Here is a 22,712-nt window from a genome sequence, read left to right as displayed (position 1 = left end):
TTCAAAAATTCAGATTTACAAGTGGTCATTCAAAAATAGCCACAGTTTTAAAAGTAATTGAAATTTAGTCATTTTTCATGTAAAGATAAATTTGAACGAAAACATTGTTCAAAATCCGAAAAATTATTCCAGTATATTATATTGGAGATCCAGTATGATATACCGATCGAGCATAATATACTGGAGCTTGGAGTGCTCCAATCTCCAGTACATTATACTGGATCTTTCTGCGTGTTGGAGTTCCAGCATAATATGCTGAAAGTTCATACACATGGGCACCGATCTCCAGTATATTATGCTGGAACTTTCTATGTTGCAGCAAAATAGTGGCTATTTTTCAATAACTTTGCAAACGCTGGCTATTTTTGAATGATCAGTCCGAAAATTCGCTAGCCCGTGCTATTTTTACCGGCTATTTGGATTAAGGGATTTTTTCATTCTTATACACTATTTGAAACTTTATTACCATTAATGTCCATGTTTAGTTCATTACCCGGCATAAATAAGTTTTGTTTACAAAATATATACCATTCACCTTAAAAGGCTCTCAATCCATTATTTGTGCCTTCAATCAAGGGACGTAGTTACACCCTTTCCTTTTTTCTTTCTCCTTCTCTCTTTTCTTATGTTTATAAGCTAGAGCAAAAGTAAAAATATCATCAGAGCCTGGTCACCAGAAGTATTTGGTTGCTACAGTGTTGCGGAATTGTGCATCCAATAGCCAGGCAAATTACAACTATAAAGTAGTAATATTCTGGCTATATGAGCAATTTTTTCTAGCCAAGGAATTTCGTCGTTGATGTTAATGCCAATGTTGTTAAGTCAGTGAATTTTCATTTCTTGACATCTGTTTACCGTGAAAATGGTAATAACAATTAAATTTGATTTAATAGTTTTAAAAATACGTGATCTATTTTTATGCTAGTTGTTAGGCAGTTGATGTTACGTGAAAAACTTATAAACGAGATAAGAGCTTAAAGACGAGAGGTTGATCAAACCGAATTGCTGTCAATCGGGACCTCGAGCTTGCCTATATGAGGGCCTCGGGGTCGAGTCCGAAGCTCGGCTGGGAACTATCAAGGGTAGTCGATGGAGAGTAACAGTTATAAATAAATCAAAGACGACTCTTAATAATAAGCAATAAATGAAGAACAACGAATAGAACACAATAAATACTAGCAATAAATGAAGTAATAAGATCAAAAGAATGTCTACACTGAAGTTCATCAATATCTGTTTAATAAAGGAAAAATCATGAAATTAAAATATCATAAACATTGCAAACATACACCTTGACATGTCAATGGGTAGTAATGGAATATTCAGTTGTCAGTTTGTTAACATATTATGAATTCGTGTATATATGAATTAGTTTATATGCACACAATTTATTCATGGGAATTTTTTCGTACACTATCCAGTTAAATACAACTACAATAACATACGACTTAAATATAAATTTTATACAAAATTTATACAATATGTCTTTTGTATATTTTGTATCTGATTTATACATAGTAAAAATAAATTTCATACAACTAATTATATATTATACAATTTATCTACAACATATCTACAACTTTCACACATTATTTCTACCTAGTTAAATACAGCTACAGTAACAAACATAATGGAGTATGCATGTTGTTGATATGCATACATCAAACTACCAACAGCATTTGCGTATGATACCTTTGACATATACTTTTGTTCAGCTTCATCTTTTGGCGACATAGTAGTACTTAGCTTAAAATGAGGAGCAAGTACAGTACTAAAAGTATGTGAGTCTCTGTCCATTTGGTTTTATATCATGAGAATGTGTTTCCTTATATGACTTTAGCATTGGTCATTTGATTATTTCAGTTACATCTGGTCTGATTCCTGTAAAACCAGGGATATATAGGCAGCTCAAAAATCAGAGTGCGGCCTATATTTTTCAAACATCCTATTCGATCAAAATCGGTCATCAAAGTGACAGTACTTTCTGTCATTTTCTGGCATCTTATTCCAGCGAATTCTATTCTCTATAATCTTTAGTAAAGTAACCAAACATTGAATTGGATTCTATTACGATAAGATCCCCAACTTTTCTTTCGTGTTCAAATAGCCATTTGCTTTGCCTTTTTTCAATATATATCTTTTGAGTTTATTCAGAAGGGAAGAAAATATTATTTTTATCAACAACCAAATAAAAAAGAGAGGTTTTTTTTATTTCATTTAATTCAAGAATGGCAACAACAGAAGAGAAATCAATTATGGTTGTGGGAATAGAAGACAATCAACATAGTTTTTATGCATTGGAATGGACTTTGGATCATTTTTTTGGAACTTCACCTTCTCTTTTCAAACTTGTCATTGTTCATGCCAAGCCTTCTCCTGCTTCTGTTATTGGCCTCACTGGTCTAGGTATGTATCGTTAAATCTACCGTTATATTTTATATGATAATGTTTAACTAGACACAAAACTTAAAAAAGTAAGCGCGAACGATTCTCTGACACGTATCAAAACTATTCTTAGAACTAGTGGTTTAAAGATGTCATGACACCTTTATGGTTATAAGAGTATGTCAAACTTGACTCCTTTTATGTTAAGTGCAAAGTAAAATGATTTTTAATTGAAGAGTTTTTTGACGATATAGAAAGATGTCATATTTTACATGATGAAGTTTGATTGGATCGTTTGAGGCATTAATTTGACTGCTGATCAATTTTATGGTTGAATTATAATTAGCTAGATAAACACATATATTCTCTCTAACATTTTAACCTTTTAAAATATAAAAGTTTTACGTGCTTGATTTATGAGCCCGCGTGTGAGGAACATTTGAGACATGATGATGAGATTATCATATAATTCAATTTCACGGCTAATAGAAGAAAACATTATGATGATGGTTGAAAAGTTAATTATTTAGACTGAATTCATACTTTCGACACGAAATATAAATGTAAAAATAGCACGGTATAGCTAGTTTTCGGATTGGTCATTCAAAAATAGTCAGCGTTTACCAAGTCAATAAAAATAGCCACTATTTTGCTGCAACAGTGACCGATCTAGCATAATATACTGGAGTTCGGTGCACCTGTGTATGAACTACAGCATATTATGCTGGACCGGTATACTTGCTGGAACTCCAGTATATTATGTTGGAGTTCTAGTGTACTTATGCTGGAACTCCATCATATTATGTTGGAGTTCCAACATACTTATCCTGGAACTCCGGTATAATATGATGGATTCAAGTATACTTATGTTGGAACTCCAGCATAATATACTAGCTTATTTTCCGGGTTTTGAACAGTATTTTTGCTTAGATTTATCTTTACATGAAAAGTGATTAAATTTCGATTACTTTTGAAACTGAGCTATTTTTGAACGACAAGTTGTAAATTTGGCTATTTTTTAATTTCTCCCAATATAAATTTATATGTATATATTCGCTAAAATTGCAACAAGTAATAGATTTGAACCCATAATTTTCAAAATATAATGGTTCAACGTTAAAAACTTTAAAAGTTGAACTCATTAAGATCTGCCTATGGCGAGGAGTTATTAACTATAGATAAATTGGTCGTCTCGCGATGTCTTGATTTCCTTTTTGATGAATTGTAGGCAGTGTGGAAATTTTGCCATCGATAGAAACAGATTTGAAGAAGATTGCTGCAAGGGTTGTGGAGAAAGCTAAGGAAATCTGTACTGCAAAATCCGTAATTAGACTCTTTTTTCCTTTTATTTAAAGAGTTTAAGTTCTATGCATTGTCATCTATCTGTTGAAAAATATATTTTTACGCGTCATTTATAATAATCCACTAATAGTGGTTGTATTATTAATATTTTGTAGGTGAATGATGTTATAGTTGAGGCAGAGGAAGGTGATGCCAGGAATGTCCTATGTGATGCTGTAGAAAAGCATCATGCCTCTATTTTAGTTGTTGGTAGTCATGGTTATGGAGTTTTAAGGAGGTAAATATTCTTCAGGATCTTTGCACAAATAGCCGCTCGAATTCACTATTTATTTCTTTTTGCCGGTATACATAAATTATATACTAATTATACACGATTATATATGTATATATATTTGCGCGCTATTTCAGTAAAGTAGTTGGGTGGGCTGCTATTTAGGTTAATTTTTCCTGTTTTCTTTCTTTAATAAAATGAAACGATTACTTGTCGTTGCTTTCATTTCGGTTTTCTGATTACAATACTCAATTTTAGTTTTGTATCTTTGTATTTTTTTTTCTTCGGTTTTAGAATCGGTGTGATTGTTGTTGCCCTTCCTTTTATCTTTCCTAAACCGAGGGTCTTTCGAAAACAGTCTATCTGCCTTCTTGAAGGTAGGGGTAAAATATGCGCATATACTACCCTCCCTAGACCCCATTTGTGCGATTATACTTGATTTTTGTTGTTGCTATTGTTGTAATAAAATGAAACGAAGAACGATTTTCTCTGTTTCCTTAGGATGGATAACAATTGAACAAGGACTTAAGTTAATATACAATAATAGCATAAAAATATTTTACCGACCAATGTTTATGTCAGGCAAAGCACGAAAAGTGATTGATCAAATTCGCGGACGTTACTACGACGAAAAGCTTAGAGCTCATGCCTTTTCAAGCATGTCATCCCATTTTGAAATTGGTTTATATTGGGGTCTGGGGAGGGTAGTGTGTACGCAGACCTTACCTCTACCCTAGGGTAGAGAGACTGTTTCCAAATAGACCCCCGGCATCCTTCCCTCCAAGAACTTCTCACCTTGCTCCTGGAGAGACTCGAACTCACAACCTCTCGGTTGAAAGTGGGGGTTGCTTACCATCAGAGCAACCCCTCTTGTCAGTAAAGGTCATGTAGATTTACATATATTTACCTTATAAGTGATCCGACTATATATATATATATATAATCAATACATAAAACTTAAACTCATTCAACAATTGTCTCTACTCAATTTTTCTTGATATTAACTCCTTGTGCAATTGATTGTGCAGGACTGTTTTGGGTAGTGTGAGTGACTATTGTGCTCATCATGCCCACTGCAGTGTTATGATTGTGAAGAAGCCAAAGCATAAATCCTAAGGTATTTTTTCTTGGTATTTGATTCTATTTGAGTGAACAAGTTTTAGATGTTATAAATATGTCATCATTTTCTCCAATTTGTGGAGGAGAACTCAGTTGACTTTGTGTATTTATCCAATTAACAGTTTGTTTGGATGGTTGTTACATATCGTTTCATAATGTATCGTATCGTATTATATTGTACTATATTGTATCGTTTGATGAATACAATGTTTGGATGGATTGTGTCGTTTTGCCGTCGTTTCATGGCATCATGCACCAGTAATATGATGAATAAATTTGTAATATTACAAAGAAAAATTATGATACGGTATATAAAAAGGTAGGGTAAATGATAAAATAAAATTATTTAATAATAATGAAGCGTGAGATTGAGAGAAAAACACAAGGAAACGACGTGACCACATCAAATCGGTCGTTACGTAAAGTGACACATTTCATCGTTACGTAATGACGGATTTAACGATATGATACAATAAAATTTAAATAACAATCAAAAGAAACATTGTATTTAAAGTAACAATACAATACGATATAATAAGTAACAACCATCCAAACAAGCTGTTACTTGACTCTCAATAATTTTCATATTTAGCTGTTTTAAGGTTGTAATTGTTGTGTAACATATTAGTGGCAAAAATTCATACTATGTGTAATAATTCACAATGTTATGTATGAAATAAGAGACAGTATAGGAAGCCAACTTTAATAGTGTGTGTCATGCAGGGGCGGCTCAATAAATTTTGTGGCCTAAAGCCAAACTTTAACAAGAGGCCTTAAATTTTTAAAAAAAAATATATTTTATTTAAAGTCTATTTTTTAATATTTTGATATGTAAAATCATACATAATTTCTTAAAATCTACCCGTTTTCTATTTAGGAAAATTAAAGAGAGAAAACAGTAATATTCATGTCAAACCTATTTCACAATTTATTCACGCGTATAGAATTTAGGGAAAGATCTACATTGCCAAGTTTTTAACTGAAACAATAAATCAATCATAAATTAAAATATTATTATTTTTATTTATAAAGAACCTTTCTACATAAAATAATTAATACAAATTTAACTAAGTACTCATTGTGGGTAAAATTTGCGGCCCCTAAAAGAGTGAGGCCTAAAGCAAATGCTATAGTTGCTTCACCCATGAGCCGGCCCTGGTGTCATGTAACATTTAAACTCATCTAAATTTGATATTTTATAAAATAAAATAAAATAAAAATAAAAAATACTAAACATTCTATATATTCTATCAGTATATAAATTTCCAATATGATTAAAACACTCTTTAAGAACGTTGGATTAAATTGTTAGATATGAGACAATTAAGATTAAGGAAAAAATGATTTACTGTTAAATTTAAATAAAATAGAAGATTGCATATAAATTGAATAGAAGATTACATATAAAAAAAATGCATTACACTTGAATAATAATATCTCACAACTCTCTTTCTGCTATTTCTAAAGGTCTATTTTACCCCTACATATATGTCGTTATTACTCCACTTATCCTCTTATATTCAAGAAAATAACGATATTCTAAAGCACTTAGTTCAAATGCATTAGATCCTTCTAAATATTGTGTGCTTGCCACTTTTTGCAAGTATATTTCGTAAAAATAGCACGGTATAGTCAGTTTTCGGACTGGTCATTCAAAAATAGTCAGCGTTTACGAAGTCAATGAAAAATAGCCATTATTTTGCTACAACAGAAACCGGTCCAGCACAATATATTGGAGTTCGGTGCACCTGTGTATGAACTCCAGCATATTATGTTGGACCGGTATACTTTGCTGACTCCAGTATAATATACTGGAGACTGGAGCATCGGTGCTCCAAACTCCAGTATATTATACTGGACAATTATACTTGCTGGAACTCTAGTATATTATGCTGGAGTTCTAGTGTACTTATAGTGGAATTCCATCATATTATGTTAGACATCAAATTATTATTAATACTAGATTTCAAAGTTTGTACAACCATGGTTCATTTTTTGTTTATGTTTGTCACATATCAAATTCAGCTAAATTTTGTGTAATTTTGATTTAATAAAAAGTGAAGATCTTATTTGTGGAAATGGCATGATGAGAAAAAGAGTATATTTGAAGTTATGCTTTGGTACGATGGAAAACATTTTTCAATTTTTCATATTTGGTTGGCTTAAATGTTTTGGAAAACATTTTTCTTATGAACTCATTTTCCTACAATTGAAGGAAAATGTTTTCCTTATCAAGAGAAGGGAAAACATTTTCCAAAACTCATTTTCAACCTTCCTCACCCTCACCAACCTACCCCCTCTCCAAAAAAGTTTTTTTTTTTTAAATTTCAGTTTTTCCGTTACCACCCATCCTACTACCCCTTCACCCCCTGCCCCACCCCCTCTTCCACCTCCACCCGCGCAAAAAAAAATTATTTTTTTACCTTAATTTTTTTTTTTTCTGCAAATCATTTTTCCGCATCACCCGCCCACCTGCGAAAAAAATACTTTTTAAATATATTTTTCAATTTAATTTTATTATTTATCGGTTTAAAGGCTCAAAATTTTACAAGTTCCAAAATTATGAGTTCGGAGGTTTATGTGTTTAGAAGTTTACGGGTTTAGAAATTATAAAGTTTATGGGTTCGAAATTTCGCGATTTTGAAAGTTTAGCGGTTCGAAAGTTTATGAAATTTGTGTGTTCGGAAGGTTGTTGGTTTGAAAGTTTATGCATTCATGTTTATTATATCTAAATTATTTATGAATACTCTTGAGATGTCATTTTCCTTAATTTGCGTACCAAACACTGGAAAATGAAAAAGATAACTACTTGTTTTCCAAGAAAATATTTTCTTGGAAAACATTTTCCGTTATACCAAACACACCCCTAATTTGAAAACATTATTCTTTCTAAATTGCAGAGAATTTTTACGGTAGTCGCATGTACCATACGCGACATGCTTAAAAATCATTCTGCAGGTCACACCTTTTAGAGTCGCCTATTCAATGCATTTCCTTTTCCTTTTTTCAATTGCAGAAACTGACTATTTGTTTCAGTTTTTGGCAAGATTTGTTTCTGCACTATGATTTGCAGAAACAAAGTTTTTGGGCTTTTAAGTCAATTCACATATGCTCCTTGTAACCGACAAGGGACGCGTATTGTCAACTTTGCTCAGTAATTCCCTTACTAACAACACACATATAAATCCCACCTTATATCACCGCATGCACATTAACCCCTATCCTTATACCGCCGCACGTGCATCAATATCACAGCACAATAAAAATTCGCACCATAAGTGTAAATATGCCACAACTTGCCGAAATCAACAATACCAAAGTTACCACAATATATAGACCACGGCTCAACCACAATGGACTACTCTCCCTTCAAGATAAAGAGCACTCATTGTTCCTAAATCAATTGATTTTGAAGATATGCTTTCACGCATTGGAACATTATTTTTTTAAAACTACATACTGTTTTCCAGAAATATATTGTTGCAGAATCAAGGTCATAAAGTGCTAAATAACAATGTCATTACATAAAATATCCATTCATCACCAGGCAAATAACAAAATCTGCAAAAATTCCAAGACATAATTTTCACATCTTACCACCATACATGCTGCAAAGGTTTTTAAATACTAAAATACTGCAATCTTCCCAAGTCAGAGAAGCAAAAGTTTACAATTTAGTTCTAGTTTCTCATGGACCAAGATATTCAGAAGCCATTTCATGCGACTTCTTGCAGGAAAAAATGACCCCCAACACCTCATGCTGATCTTTTCAGGCACAACAGCACTCTCAATCACAGCAACTGGAGATCAGTTTATTCCACGATGCAAACTTACCTGTAAAATTGTAACCCAAATTCAACAAAATTGTTATGGTGATTACAAAGACAAGCCGACAGGAGATGACTTCGATATGAAAAGAAAGAGTCAACAAACATTTATAGTGGTTATGCATCAAGCGACCTAATGACTGTCCACAAAGCCATTTTTCTAACCAATTGAAAAATGACCAGCAATTGATATGATCTACAAAAAACAGACACATGAGGAAAGAGGACCTTGACAAACTCCCACTGCGGCTACGGCTACGGCTCCTGCTCTGACTTCTCCTGGAAATGCGTGGTTTTGGGCTTTTACTCATGCTCTGGCTTCTCCTGGAATTGCGTGGTTTTGGGCTTTTACTCACACTCCGGCTTCTCCTGGAATCGCGGGGGGGTGGGCTTTTACTCACGTGTTTTGGACGCTGTGGCCAATCGAGTCAAATATAAAACGCCAACAAACAGAAGATTCCATGTAAAATGAGAATGTAATTAACTAACTTAATACAAACATAATAGATAAAATGGTTCTTCTGCCAGATTCAATACTTCCAGGTCTCCATTTTATTTTAGAAGAGAGATTTGACTTACAGATGGTACTGGAGATCTGGATCTTGATGGAGATCTGCAAAATGTCCACAAACAACTCAATTTAATATCCAACCTTCCGCTTAACAACTTTCATCCAACTGCCTTGATCCACTTCCACGTCAGAGTGACCATAAGCAAAGTAGATATGCAGAAACCCGTAATCATTTCACCATCCCAAAGAGAAAACAATGACATGTATGAAGCCATGCAAGTTACCTAGTTAAGGAAGAGTTCTAGTCAATAATTTAAGTTAGTGCTGTTTGAAAGACCAATTAACAGGAAGTGAAAGAACCAATTAGTGTCTTTATTAGCTTGGCAGATGGCGATCCCAAATTCAAATTGAAGTTAGTACGCCAATCCAGCTTGACCATCAAAATCCATGATCTTCTTGTTCCCAATCTAGCACCGACTGACATTTCATGATGCTCATTAGAAGAGAGACACCATAAAAAGATTCCGAAGTTGCCATCTAGAAAACATCATACCTCCACAACAAAAAATGTTGAAGGCAAGATCCTATCCACTCAAGATCCTAATATGCAATCCAAGATCCTCGCATATATCCAATATCTAGAAAAACCAACAATGTGACTTCTCATATTTACAAAGGAAACAATAAATGATTATACCTTGACAACACAGTATATTTTCCCAATACGACATTTCCGAAAAGCAAAAGTAACAAGAAGCATAGGAACAACCAACTTCTAAATCTAACACCCCACAACAGTTATCTTTCTAATGGATTCAACTGGAAAGCAGTATACATCCATTCTTAACTGAATGGCCACGTTTAATAGCAGAACTTGCAATGAATGTTAGAAATTCTGGACAGCAGGGTTTAAAAAATAAACAACAATCCCATGCACAAATAGGTTAAAAGATGTACAGGAATCTTATAAAAGAGCAGAGCACTATAATGTTCCTTGTTTGGTCTATCAAATGGTTTGAAATTACTGTCAAGTTCAAACCTTTCAGCAAAATGAAGATAACATCTAGATATCTCTCTCCCTCCCAAAAAAGCAGGCGCAGTTTTTTTACCTTACCATAACATATGGCCTCTTGAAAATCCAGTATGAGCAGGATATTTGCTAATGATAGCTTCCCATTCACCCGCTAAGCCACCACATATTGGCCTAGGATCTTGACAAATTTCCAAAAACGTTTTACAATTTTGATATCGGTCCCTCAACCTGATCGAGGGATTAAAAGCTTTATGTTCATATGCAATACACATGCTTCATTGCTCTATCCGGAAAAAGAAGGCAGCTGAGGGGCCAAAACATTCCAGATCTATTGCAGATAATATACAACTAAAATAAAGCATAATAATGCATCACGAACAAATCACGAAGTAAGGGGGAACAATTAGAATCATTTTTAGATGAGCTTTGCAATGTAAACTTGTCAATTATACATGCAGAGATATGTGGAAGCGAAATGAGTCACATAGCAAGAGAACTTTTGCTTCAAGGCCATCTTACGTCATCAACAATACAAGGTTTAGTCAAGGGTTCAGGGTGTTAGAAACAAGGTCCTCAGCTGCTTGCCCACTAAATGAATGAAGAAAAGTTGGGATGCAACAACTAATTCACAGGTATCTCTCACAATGAAAAGATTAAAATGATTCAAATCGATAAGTACCAAGGACACAGATAAAAACATATATAAGTGTTATACTAGATGCATCTTTTACACACCCAGCCCTAACAACAGAAATGGGTAGCATATAACCAGTAAGGAAGATTACCTTGACACAGAGCGTCCTTTTAAACCAGAATGGGGCTGAGACGACACAGATCGAGAACGAGATCTTGTACGCTTTGAAGATTTAGCTTTAGGAGATTTGCTGCTAGGAAAGAGAATATCAATAAGATCCATCATAGCATTAAAAGGTGAAGTCACTAGCTATAATATATGCAAACTACATTATCCAAACCTTCTGCTCTGGCTACGACTTGCACTGCGGCTACGACTACCACTCTTTCTTCCCGAGTAAGAACGGCTGCGGCTGCGGCTTCTAGAATTATGTTCCTTCACCTACATATGATGGAGAGTTATGGAATAGAATAACAAAAAAAGGCATTAACCATGCTATAACCGAAGTATTTGAAACATGTCCCCATCATACTCGAATCGTCGAACGAGAAAAAGCATTCCGGAACTCAGATTCATCGAGTTTTTTGATCTATATACAAAGAACATTAATTGCATTTGTTAGTCAAGCAAAGAAGTATTTTCAATATATTGAGCCAAAATTCAGGCTAATATGCGGAATAAGAAAAGAAATAACTTACAGCATATTTCATGTCCTCGCGGTTAGTATAATCCACAATCCCAGTGGTTCCTGAAGAGCAAAACTAATTGTTACCACACCATCCGCAATCATAAACTAGTTAAGGAGACCAGATGCTTCACAGGATGAAAATGGGGTAGAAGCACAAGAAAATTAAGTCAAAGATAAGGCGTCACACATTTGAAACACACAAATAAGAAAAATCTGAAGCACAATACTCCGGACAGGCCCTTATAATGCTTGGTTAGACCTTTGCACCATTTTTAGTCACAACCACTACCTTGAACCATCCAACAAGTCTCAGCTGACGAGTGACGCAAACCCCTAAGACAAAACATATCTTGCAGAAGGCAATACAGTGATGCAGCAGATGCTTTATCGGTCAAAACAGTTGTAGAACTGGAAGACACTTATTCCTACATTGCTATCATATGTGGCAGATCCGAACTTTATTCTTGAATCCTTTTGGAGTACAAGGGTATGGGTAGTGCCTGTCCCATTGAAGGACACGACCAGCTGGCAACGAAGGAAAGTAACTGAGGAAGGGAAATCACTCTGGAGAACAACTCCTTTGTACAGACAGTTTGCAAAGTGTTAAGTGTCCCACATTGGTAAAAGGAATGGATGGTTTAACTCCGTGCATTGGACAATCCTCACCCCATGAGCTAACTTTTGGGGTTGAGTTAAGCCCGACGTCCATTTTTAAACATCGTATCAGAGCCACGCACATCCCTATTCTTGGTTTATCCAATGCTGAATCTCATGTTATACTATCCACACACCAGCTGTCCCGTCTTGGGCAGTGGAGATGCTAAGTGTTCCAAAGTGGTAGAAAATGAGTTGTTGTTTACTTATGATCTTGGACAATGCTTAATGAGCTAACTTTTGAATTGAGTTAATCCATTGTCTCTTTTAAAGGTGCTTCAGAGATGCTTTTAAGTAACAATAGAGGCATATATGACATAAAATAAAGATGTTTATGAAATTTAGGTTTTTGGGGTGAAGTGCATGATATAGATGATTTTAATCCTCTTATGGACTTTATAGAATCTTTTGCTTAGTTGTAAAGAAAAATTAGAAAAAAAAGGCGGGCTTGTTACAAACAATTAAGAACATTATAAGTACCCCATCGAGTTTTCATAGATAGTTTAAGGGCCTTTAGTATCATTTTCCCCAGTAATGCAATATAACACAAGTATAATTAAAATAGTTAAGAAAGAAAAGAACCACAGCAGACCATATTCATTTTTGAGAAACTACTAATACAGTAATATAATATAAGAATAAGAAAATATCAATCTCCCAACAACACCACATTGACTTCAACCATGAGACGTATTTACGACAAATGATGTTAGTTTCTTTTGAGTGCATCCATGAGGTACCGGCTTGTATTGGGTGACTCATAGAGAACCATGTATTGATGTAGGTTTCTCTACTCTGCGGTATACCGCTTATATACCCAAACATCAATAAAATTACTTACCTAGTAAAAAAGACAAACAAGGTCAATTTTATGGCTAGATAAAAGAATACTTAAATACCTAATGGTGAGACAAAGCTAGCTCCTGTTAAATTATTCAAACTCATCAAAACGACCTACCAGGGCTATTTTCCCGACGAACTGTTGGAAATGATATAATATAGAGTTTTTAGCTAAAATTGTCCCTTATCTTTAGGAGTAGGTCTGTTTTTGTCCTTTAAATATACTCTTGAGCATCTTTAATCCGTTAAGTTTGCTAAAGTGGAGCACTTTTGGTCTAAATAACAGTAAGGGGTTAAAACTAACGATGACATTGTTAAAACACCAAAACCCTAGCTGTAAAAAGCTAAAGCTAACGCTTTCCTCCAATTCCTCCATCGCCATTCATGAACTCTAGCTCTATGAAGAAAAGACTTTTAAGACACATAAGCTTCTAAATCCCTTTGCTCTGAGATTTCTACTCTTTATGTCAGAAGGGATATAAAGCATAGCTTTTTCAAATATCTCAGCACTGGTCAGGAAATCTTTTGATTGGAAGTGCTCTTCTGCACTGTGGAAGAATCAATAATAGATGTTAAATGATTCATAGAAAGCTTTTCCACTTTTATATACATTACCAACAACGTGAAAAAAACAGAAACAATCTTGACTGTTTTGGCCATAAATTCCAAAGGTTAACAGAGTATGGACATATGAAAACAGAAAGATGTATGGACATATGGCCAAAACAAGGATAAGATTGACATATGGCCAAAACAGAAACAAGGATATCCATTTCACATAATCCCAATAACAACAACAAACCCACTAGTTTCCCACATGTGGGGTCTGGAGAGGGTAAGATGTACGTAGTCTTACCCCTACCCTAGAAGAGCAGAGAGGTTGTTTCCGACAAACACTCAACTAGAGAACGGCTGAAAAAGAAAAAGTAATTGCAACAAATAGGAATAACAACAAGATAAAATAAGATTGAATCTAACAATGCAGTTAAACTCTAGGTAGTAATAGCAATCTATGGATACAAGGATATCATACTAACACTAATGCTAGCGAACTGAGAAAGACATAGAGAAACGCTCGACTATCCAATAACCTTCTACCCTAATCTTCGACCTCCACACTCTCCTGTCAAGGGCAATGTCCCAGTTAGCTCCAGTTGCGCCATGTCCCGCCTAATAACCTCTCCTCAAAACTTCTTAGGCCTACCTCTACCTCTCCTGCTACTCAATGAGGCTAACCTTTCGCACCTTCTAACTGGGGCTTCTATACTTCTCCCCTTAACATGCCCTAACCATCTCAACCTCGCCTCCGCATCTTATCCTCCACAGGGGCCACTCCCACCTTTTCCCAAATAACTTCATTCCTAAGCTTATTCAATGGGTATGCCCACATATCCACCTTAACATCCTCATCTCAGCTACTTTTAGCTTCTGGGTATGAGAGTTCTTGACAGGCCAACACTCTGCTCCATACAGCATAGTCGGTCTAACTACAACCTTGTAGAACTTACCTTTAAGTCTCAGCCGCACATTCTATCACACAAGACAACGGAAGCGAGCCTTCACTTCATCCATCCTGCTCCGATACAATGCATGACATCTTCATCAATCTCCATGTTACCTTGTATTATAGATCCAAGGTACTTGAAACTACCTTTCTTAGGGATGACTTGCGTATCAAGCCACACCTCTATATCCTCTTCCTGGGTACCGTTGCTGAACTTGCACTCCAAGAATTATGTCTTGGTCCTGCTCAACTTGAAACCCTTAGACGCTAGGGTCTGCCTCCAAACCTTCAGTCTCTCATTAACACCACCCCATGTCTCGTCAATTAAGACTATATCATCAACAAATAACATACACCATAGCACCTCACCTAGAATGTGTCTCGTCAATGCGCCCATTGCCAAGGAAAATAGAAATGGACTAAGAGTTGATCCCTAGTGCACCCCATCACAACCGAAAAGTGTTCCGAGCCTCCTCCCGTTGTCCTAGCCCAAGTCTTAGCTCCATTAGGTGGTTGTGAAATTTAAAAAAACACTTAATGATTAAGATCTGAATAATTAAAATTCAGACTTTAAAAAGAAACACACTTAACATCTGAGATCTGAATGATTAAGATTCAGACCTCCATTAAGTGCAAACAAATGAGGCCTAGATCTTACTTCACCTCTAATTAATCATACTTCCAATGAAAATGTAAACCCCCTATCAAACAGCAGGTTATATTACATGACTAACAATAATTCACTTCAAATTCTAAAAGTTCTGGTCAATAAAGCAATGAAATAAACAAAAAACAAACATACCAAAAAAGAAGATAAAATGCTTATCTAGTTAAAAACGAAAGATTTCAGAGGTCATTTACTAAATTGGATTAGCCTCTACATAACATTTATCATGCTTATTCAAGATCGGTGGCAAGCAACAAATTAGATAGCAGTACTATCTGGTTTTGACATCAATCTTATCACCAAGGGGAAAGAGTCCAGGCACCTCTTCAAGATAGGTACCAACATTTATTCAAAGCATAAAGGAGACAAAAGCACAAGCAAGCACAAAATGTCCTTCAACACGAAAACGGGAAAAAATAACCTCTCTTTTTTCCTTATATCTTCTCCTTTCAGTCACACGGAGCTCCCACGTACCTATCCAATGATGCCTCCAAAACGACTAATCTCCTCCACCAGACCCCTTGGGTTGAATCATATTGCATGTCCTCAACCCTACCAAGGGGCATTTCTTTTAAACTTTCCTCCTATCTCCCTTTTACTATTGTCTTGCCTTGCTATTTATTGTACTTTATGCCTCCTTCCTCCAATCTTTTTTGTACCTTTTTTTTAATCTATTTTCATTTACTTCTCTTGTAATATTCTTTTAACTTTCTGTTAATTCTTTCTTGTGTTATTATATAATACTATGGCACCAAAAGAAACTTTTATAATTGTTCGTCTTGAGTGGATGGAGTTATGTTTTGAATGACCATGTACAACTATATAGTTCAGCCAAATGGTATTTTAGGACTAAATATTTTAAACCAACCCTAAGCTAGAGACTCAAATATATGATGTAGCTGACTGAATATATCAACTCTGACCAGGATAGAAATCTCACCCATAATCCTATCCAAACTGAGGGATGATATCACTTGTTCCAGGCAAGCGGGCTAAACTTCATAGTACAAACTAAGCCACAAAACACTAAATATATACTTAATTCAAATTACTGCAGCATTCAGCAATTCTGTACGCTCAATAAACCCAAAAATGTCTACTACTCATGTGTTGCTATCAGCAGCTATTCTCAGGCCATAGAACACAGTTTGGTTTTGATCCAGTCTAAACAGACAATATTAGATGCTATAATGGGGAAAAAGACACTTGAGGACCGAATGATTAACCTACAGCTACATTCTACACAAGGTCTTAAGAAAGGATTCTACTTTGAGAAAGTGCTTCCTCTTTATTACAAAAGATGATCAGCTAACCCAAGAGCATAAGTTCTACAACAACCAAAACAGTTGAGATTCAAGATGTCCAGCAAATAAATTTCTATTTTCTAAACAACAGATTACAAATCCTTCTTCTCCAACCCCTTCTCAAAAGAAGAAAATCCAAAATAAAACAGAGAAAAGAAAAGGAGAAAGGGGAGCTTCAGAGACTTAACTCTTTATTTATCAAAATATAGGTTCCTGATGTAGACAAACTTTTTGTGGTATAGTATAAAACGAATCTTTATATAACCAAAAGATAAAAGATATGAGCATAAACTAGTTTCTGTTGTCTGTCATCTTACCACCACCCTCACGGAAAACTTGTGAGAAACAAACATCCCCAGCTCGACGCATGTGATCCTATATATAAGAAACACAGAATACAAATATTCAGCGGCTAGAAGATAAATATTGGAAAAAGAGGATAACTTTTTTCCCTTGTCCTTATGATTCACCACTAAGACACCACTAACCTTAAGATCCTGCCAGGATGCTGAATGGGGCAATCCGGTAACTAATACTGAAAATAAACAAGTGAATAATATGATCAAAAAGTATAAAATGCAATAAAACATACTACGCAAAGCACATTTACAATAAACATGCCTCGATACTCAGTACGTTTGGGCGCTCCAAATTTGTGATTACGACCGCTACTATTGCCACTATAACGATCATTTGCTGATGAGTTACCACGCCCACCATGTGCAAGCTCAACCTGTGTAAATATAAACAATATGTACAATTAAACAGGGTTAAAAATCTACAAAAGAAAGCAATTGATAACTTAAGTGTCATATGTGCATACAATATGTTAATTTGCCTTAAAGACTGACTAGAAGCAAGATGAAACAGACCTGAATAAAGTGGAATGGGTAATAGAACTGGTCCCAACTAATATGGGACAAGCATTTAAAAGAAAACCTAATGGTTTAGGTATTAGGTTTAGGTGAAACCTTAAGGGTCATCTGAAATGCAATCAAGACATACGAATTGAAAACCCTGATTCAGTAAAATGCAATTGACACTTCTTAAAGCAAAGCAAGGATACAGTTGATTGATATATGTGTGTATCCAATACGCTGTTAAGATTTTACTAACCCTCAAGCGATGCCCATCAAAATCATAGCCATCACGCCCACGAATAGCATCATCAGCATCACGAGCCTCTTCAAACTGTTAATTTTTTCAACAAAATGATGTCAAAATAGCTTAAAATTCCAGAGGGGTATATATCCAATGAAATTCATTTTAACCAGTGCACCCAAAACTCACCTCAACAAAAGCATAACCCGGGGGTCTTGGTGGAACTTTCAGATCAATATGAGCTATCGGGCCATACTACAATTATACACCACACACATTTAAGCTTCGGACTCAAATAATTGGACATTAGTAAAAGACATCCAACTGTAGTATGAAGCAAAGTGTACTACAGGTACCTTGTAGAACAGATCCTCCACTTCTCGCTCACGAATATCACCAGGAAGATTACCAACATAAATTGTCCTACTTGAACGACTCATTATTCCTATAAAAAATCAAAAGAACTTCCAATTAAACACCGCCTGGGAAACAAAATTTAGATAAAAACCATGAAGTCACACACACACACAAAGATGGAGCCATGATTTCAAACAAGGGGATTCAAAAAATACATAAATGTCACACTTGGAAATTCAACTTGTAACCTAAAGCAACTTTTGAAACCCCTTTTACAATTGCACCATAATTTTATTATGCAATGGGAGTTCAACAATTTATATATAAGCAAAAAACAAAAACCATTTTTGCCCTAGTTACCAAGTATAATTTTCGGACAAAAGGAATTCAATTGAACCCCCTTTCACTCCCTAGCTCCGTCCCTGCATACATACAGACATACACGCATACAATGGCGGAACCACCTTAGGTTTAGCCCTTTCACCGGAAAATTACACTGTGTAGTTACGTCTATTTTATTTTAGGTATATATATATATACTATATATTGAATATCCTTAGCTTTAGCTTCTTGTATCTCTATTTTTATATTTTGACATTCCTTATTGAAATTGCTCGCTCCGCCACCGCATATATACATACATATATGGCTGCACAATTACACATATACATCCATAGATTTTGTACATATACTTTGATAAATTATTTTGCCCGTGTATAGACTGCTTCTACGCTGGATCTATCTCTGACGGAAGTTTTAACTCAATTGAAAAACAAATTTTACCGGACAAAAAATGTAAGAAAAAAAATTGAAAACAGATCTTTATAAAGGGAACTACCATGAATGGAGACTGGAGAATCGTACCTCAGAAGATTTGATGACGGATGAAAACAGAGAGCTGAGAAATGAGAAAATTTTGGAAGGTTAGGGTTTTAAAGAATAAAGGGTTGAGGATGCTGCTATAAATATCCTATTGGACACGTCTTTACTAATTTTTCTTTAGTTAATTGTGAAAATTATGTTTTTTAACAAAATTTACTCTTTACTAAATGAAAAAAAAAAATTGATAAAATCTTTTTTTTCAAACTAGTCAATAGGTACTGTATCTCAATGAGTATAACTTTTTTTAACAAATTACATAAATATTATATGAAATTTTATGTTTGAATAATAAAAGAAAAATATATATTAAAAGAATAAATTTTTATTTTATATAGCTAACTCAATAGAGAAAATTATCATATAGAAGTCTCTAATCATAGATGTTCAGCTTATAATTTGTTTCGATTTTATAATAACGCTTTAATTTCACAAGCTATTATGCTTCCTTTTCAATTTCAACAGAAATATATAATCATTGAAGATTTAAAATGGAATAAATTTAAAGTATTTTAAAAGTATTAATTTAGAAGAAACTTGCATGAGAATCCGATTACCAAAAGAAAGGAAAAAACTAATTATTAGTCTAAAACAAATATTTACTATTCAAGAGACTTATTTACCATCACGATTTAGGATAACAATAAGGGATTAAAAGAATTGCTTAAAGTGAAATAAAATAAATATGTTGCTTTTTCTATCTTAATAATTTCCTTGAATATAGATTAGTTCCTAGTAAGCTTGGTTTAATAAAATTAAAGATAATACTTTATTATACATTTTAATAAAAAATTGTGCTATCAAAAGAAAAGAGTGTGTCCATTGTATCACTATCATATTGAGTTTAAGTTCTACGCATTGGTATAGAAAGTATTTAAACAATCATATAACTTATAAGATAGTTACAGTGTCACGGTCCAAAATCCAACTAGTTGTGATGGCACCTAACTCAACCCGCTAGGTAAGCCAATTAATAATTAACCAAATAAATGAGATTTATCAAGAAAAGAAATGATAGTACAGTTGCTTTTATACAAGAATTTCCCGAGGACTTCTCGTACAAATCATAATCTTCTAAGATTTAGAGTTTACAAAGCTAGTGTAAAATAAATACATCATCTGCCCGAATTATACATAACAGATTTTTCATAAGTCTAGAGCTGCCATGAACAAGAGGCAGTTATAACCAGGACGCAGGTACATCTTCAAATCCAGCTCATGTCGTACACAGTAACATCAGCATCCAACATCTGCACTCAAGGTGCAGAAGTATAGTATGAGTACAACTGATCTCATGTACTCAGTAAGTAACAAACCCAACCTTAGGTTGAAAGTAGCGACGAGCTGAAACAAGGTCGGAGTCCAACACCAATAGCCAATAATAGTTCATAATATAATAACAGTGCTAAAAGAAGTAACTCAGAGATAAAATCCTCAACTTTTTCACAGTTCCAAAAAATAGGCATGATTTTCATGTATATCAGTGAAAACCCAAATCTTTTATCGAAATCACCAAAATATGAGTAAGTTTGTAAAACTGTAATTTTTCCCAAAGCTTTCAACAGTAAATAAGATGTTTCATTTTTCAGATAGCAAGAGGAAAGTACGTCTCTATGCCTACATGTCAATATGCAGGTGAAATCATGAATGTCACCAAAACCGGGTAGCGTGAGAAAATGCATCTCTACGTTGTATCTCAAATACACATGCCAAACATAATGCATATCAGTGATGAACTCATGTACTCACACTCTCAGAGTACTCATTCTCGTGGTCTCGCTCTCTCACTAATTACACTCGATATTCAACACTGTACAAGGCAGATCCAGGCCAACCAAACATAAATAAAACCTTACGCTCAGTACTGTATATGGACAATTCAGGCCAGGGAAGATACATCCCAAATATATATATCAACTGACATTCTTATAAGGCCGATCAGGCCCAGGAAAAATCCATCCCCAAACATAAATGATTTGGGCAAGATCCATGCCAATGAAGATCCAACCCTCAATATAAATGTCAATTGCGCTCACTGGGGTATACAGACTCCGAGAGAGGGGGAACTCCTTCAGCCCAAGCGCTATAATAAGCCAGATCCAGGCATAAATCAATATAACATGTTGCGGCGTGCAGCGCTATCCCATAAATATCACTCACAATCAGACCCTCGGTCTCACTCAGTCATCAATCTCTCCAGCCTCTCGGGGCTCACAATGTCATGAAATTAGCCCAAAATTAATGATATGATGTATCAATAAATAGCAATAGAGAATGAGATATGATATGCAATGAAAAAGTATGACTGAGTACGAAATTCCAATTTAAACATATAATTCAATAGCATAAATAACCTTAGTGGACCCCAATAATACCAACATATGCCTAAGCATGATTTTTAGCATGGGTCACATCTCAATTTCTCTAACACGTGAAAAATACAAGTTAATTGACTATATAGATCTACGGAATCGATTGAGTTATAATTACTACGGTGCACGCATACACGACAGTCACCTAACATGTGTGTGACCTCCAAACAAATCACATAACACATATAATCAGGGTTTATATCCTCAACTCTTACTTTAGAAGTGTTACCGAGAAAGCTAAATGATTATCCAAAAATGTCATCTCGCGCGTACCGTCCTCCGAACGGCTCGAAACTAGCCAAAAGTAACTCAAATACATCAAATAAAGCCTAAGGAACAATTCCAATTGTAAAGGTCAAATCTTTAATCAAACCCCAAAAGTCAAACCCGGACCCGCACCTCAAAACCCGACAAAACTCACAAAATCCAACAACCCATTCAATTACGAGTCAAACCATACTAGTTCTACTCCAATCCGACTCCAAATCGATGTTCAAATCTCGAAAATTCACTTTATGAAGTTTTAGACAAAAAAACCCTAATTTCCTCTTTCGAAATCATCAACCAAATGTAAAAAACGAGGATAGATTCATGAAATATAATCAAACCCGAATTAAGAATGCTTACTCAATTCATGTGGTGAAGTTCCTCTTCAAAATCGCCCAAAACCGAGCTCCAAGTCTCAAACTTAGAGACAATTGTATATTTCTAACTTAGAGACAATTGTGTAGGTTGTTAAGCTCTGTGCATATTTTCCAACTAAATATTTAAGTTTCTACATACCATATTCTCTACGAGAATCATCAAAATGACTCTCTAAATATCTTATCATATCTTGAAAGCCTGAATCTTTTTAGCATGTGAATCTGTATATGCTATTGGATAACACAAGTAATCAATTCTTTTAATTGTTCTCGAACTTTTGAAATCTTTTACATGGCATATAGGTATCGATGCTAATAATATGGTTTAAAAAAATGTGAAAGCTATAGGAAAAAAGGATATATGAACTTATACAGGATACTAGTTATAACTATTCAAATCATGGATATGAACTTATACAGGATACTAGTTATAACTATAAAAATCATTACTAATGTGCAAGATTTTTATTGCGCCGAATACCTTTCTCATATTAGACTTCATTTTCGTTATGATAAAGTTAGTTCTTCCGAAAATAATTTAATATACGTAATTTATGTAAAAAGCTAATTGTAGGCATGCAAAATTTATTGAATTTAAATTCAATGAATTAATTTGGGAT

General features: G+C 34.6%; 2 protein-coding genes across 17 annotated transcripts; one reads left to right on the top strand and one right to left on the bottom strand.

Annotated features, from left to right (window-relative positions):
• Positions 1-2,128: 2,128 nt before the first annotated feature.
• LOC142179343 (universal stress protein A-like protein) lies at positions 2,129-5,307 on the top strand. Its single transcript, XM_075249053.1, has 4 exons — positions 2,129-2,406; positions 3,614-3,708; positions 3,843-3,964; positions 4,987-5,307. Exons 1-4 carry the CDS (start codon positions 2,229-2,231, stop codon positions 5,072-5,074), a joined length of 483 nt encoding a protein of 160 aa, XP_075105154.1. The 5' UTR covers positions 2,129-2,228; the 3' UTR covers positions 5,075-5,307.
• A 3,250-nt stretch (positions 5,308-8,557) lies between these two features.
• Positions 8,558-19,173, bottom strand: LOC107828671 (serine/arginine-rich-splicing factor SR34). 16 transcript variants are annotated; one of them, XR_012707358.1, is made up of 15 exons: positions 19,062-19,173; positions 18,197-18,285; positions 18,030-18,095; positions 17,856-17,930; positions 17,361-17,472; positions 17,228-17,274; positions 17,057-17,114; positions 11,781-11,830; positions 11,615-11,671; positions 11,423-11,523; positions 11,234-11,335; positions 10,525-10,676; positions 9,969-10,053; positions 9,776-9,892; positions 9,484-9,699 (listed from the first exon to the last, which is right to left on the bottom strand). XR_012707358.1 is itself a non-coding variant. In XM_016656034.2 (14 exons), the coding sequence occupies exons 2-14, from the start codon at positions 18,278-18,280 to the stop codon at positions 8,908-8,910; spliced, it is 975 nt and encodes a 324-aa protein (XP_016511520.2). In that variant the 5' UTR covers positions 18,281-18,285; positions 19,062-19,173; the 3' UTR covers positions 8,558-8,907. The 16 variants fall into 16 exon arrangements, 10 of the variants coding, with proteins under 10 accessions (XP_016511520.2, XP_016511522.2, XP_016511521.2 ...); XR_001657769.2 differs by lacking the exon at positions 10,525-10,676 and adding exons at positions 8,558-8,911; positions 9,133-9,317 and having other exon boundaries at positions 9,484-10,053; XR_001657774.2 differs by lacking the exon at positions 10,525-10,676 and adding exons at positions 8,558-8,911; positions 9,133-9,317 and having other exon boundaries at positions 9,484-10,053; positions 11,234-11,332.
• Between the last annotated feature and the right edge of the window lie 3,539 nt (positions 19,174-22,712).

Source organism: Nicotiana tabacum, chromosome 3 (assembly GCF_000715075.1).
Source record: "Nicotiana tabacum cultivar K326 chromosome 3, ASM71507v2, whole genome shotgun sequence".
Classification (NCBI taxonomy): Eukaryota; Viridiplantae; Streptophyta; class Magnoliopsida; order Solanales; family Solanaceae; genus Nicotiana; species Nicotiana tabacum.
This window is presented reverse-complemented; position numbering and strand designations above follow the sequence as displayed.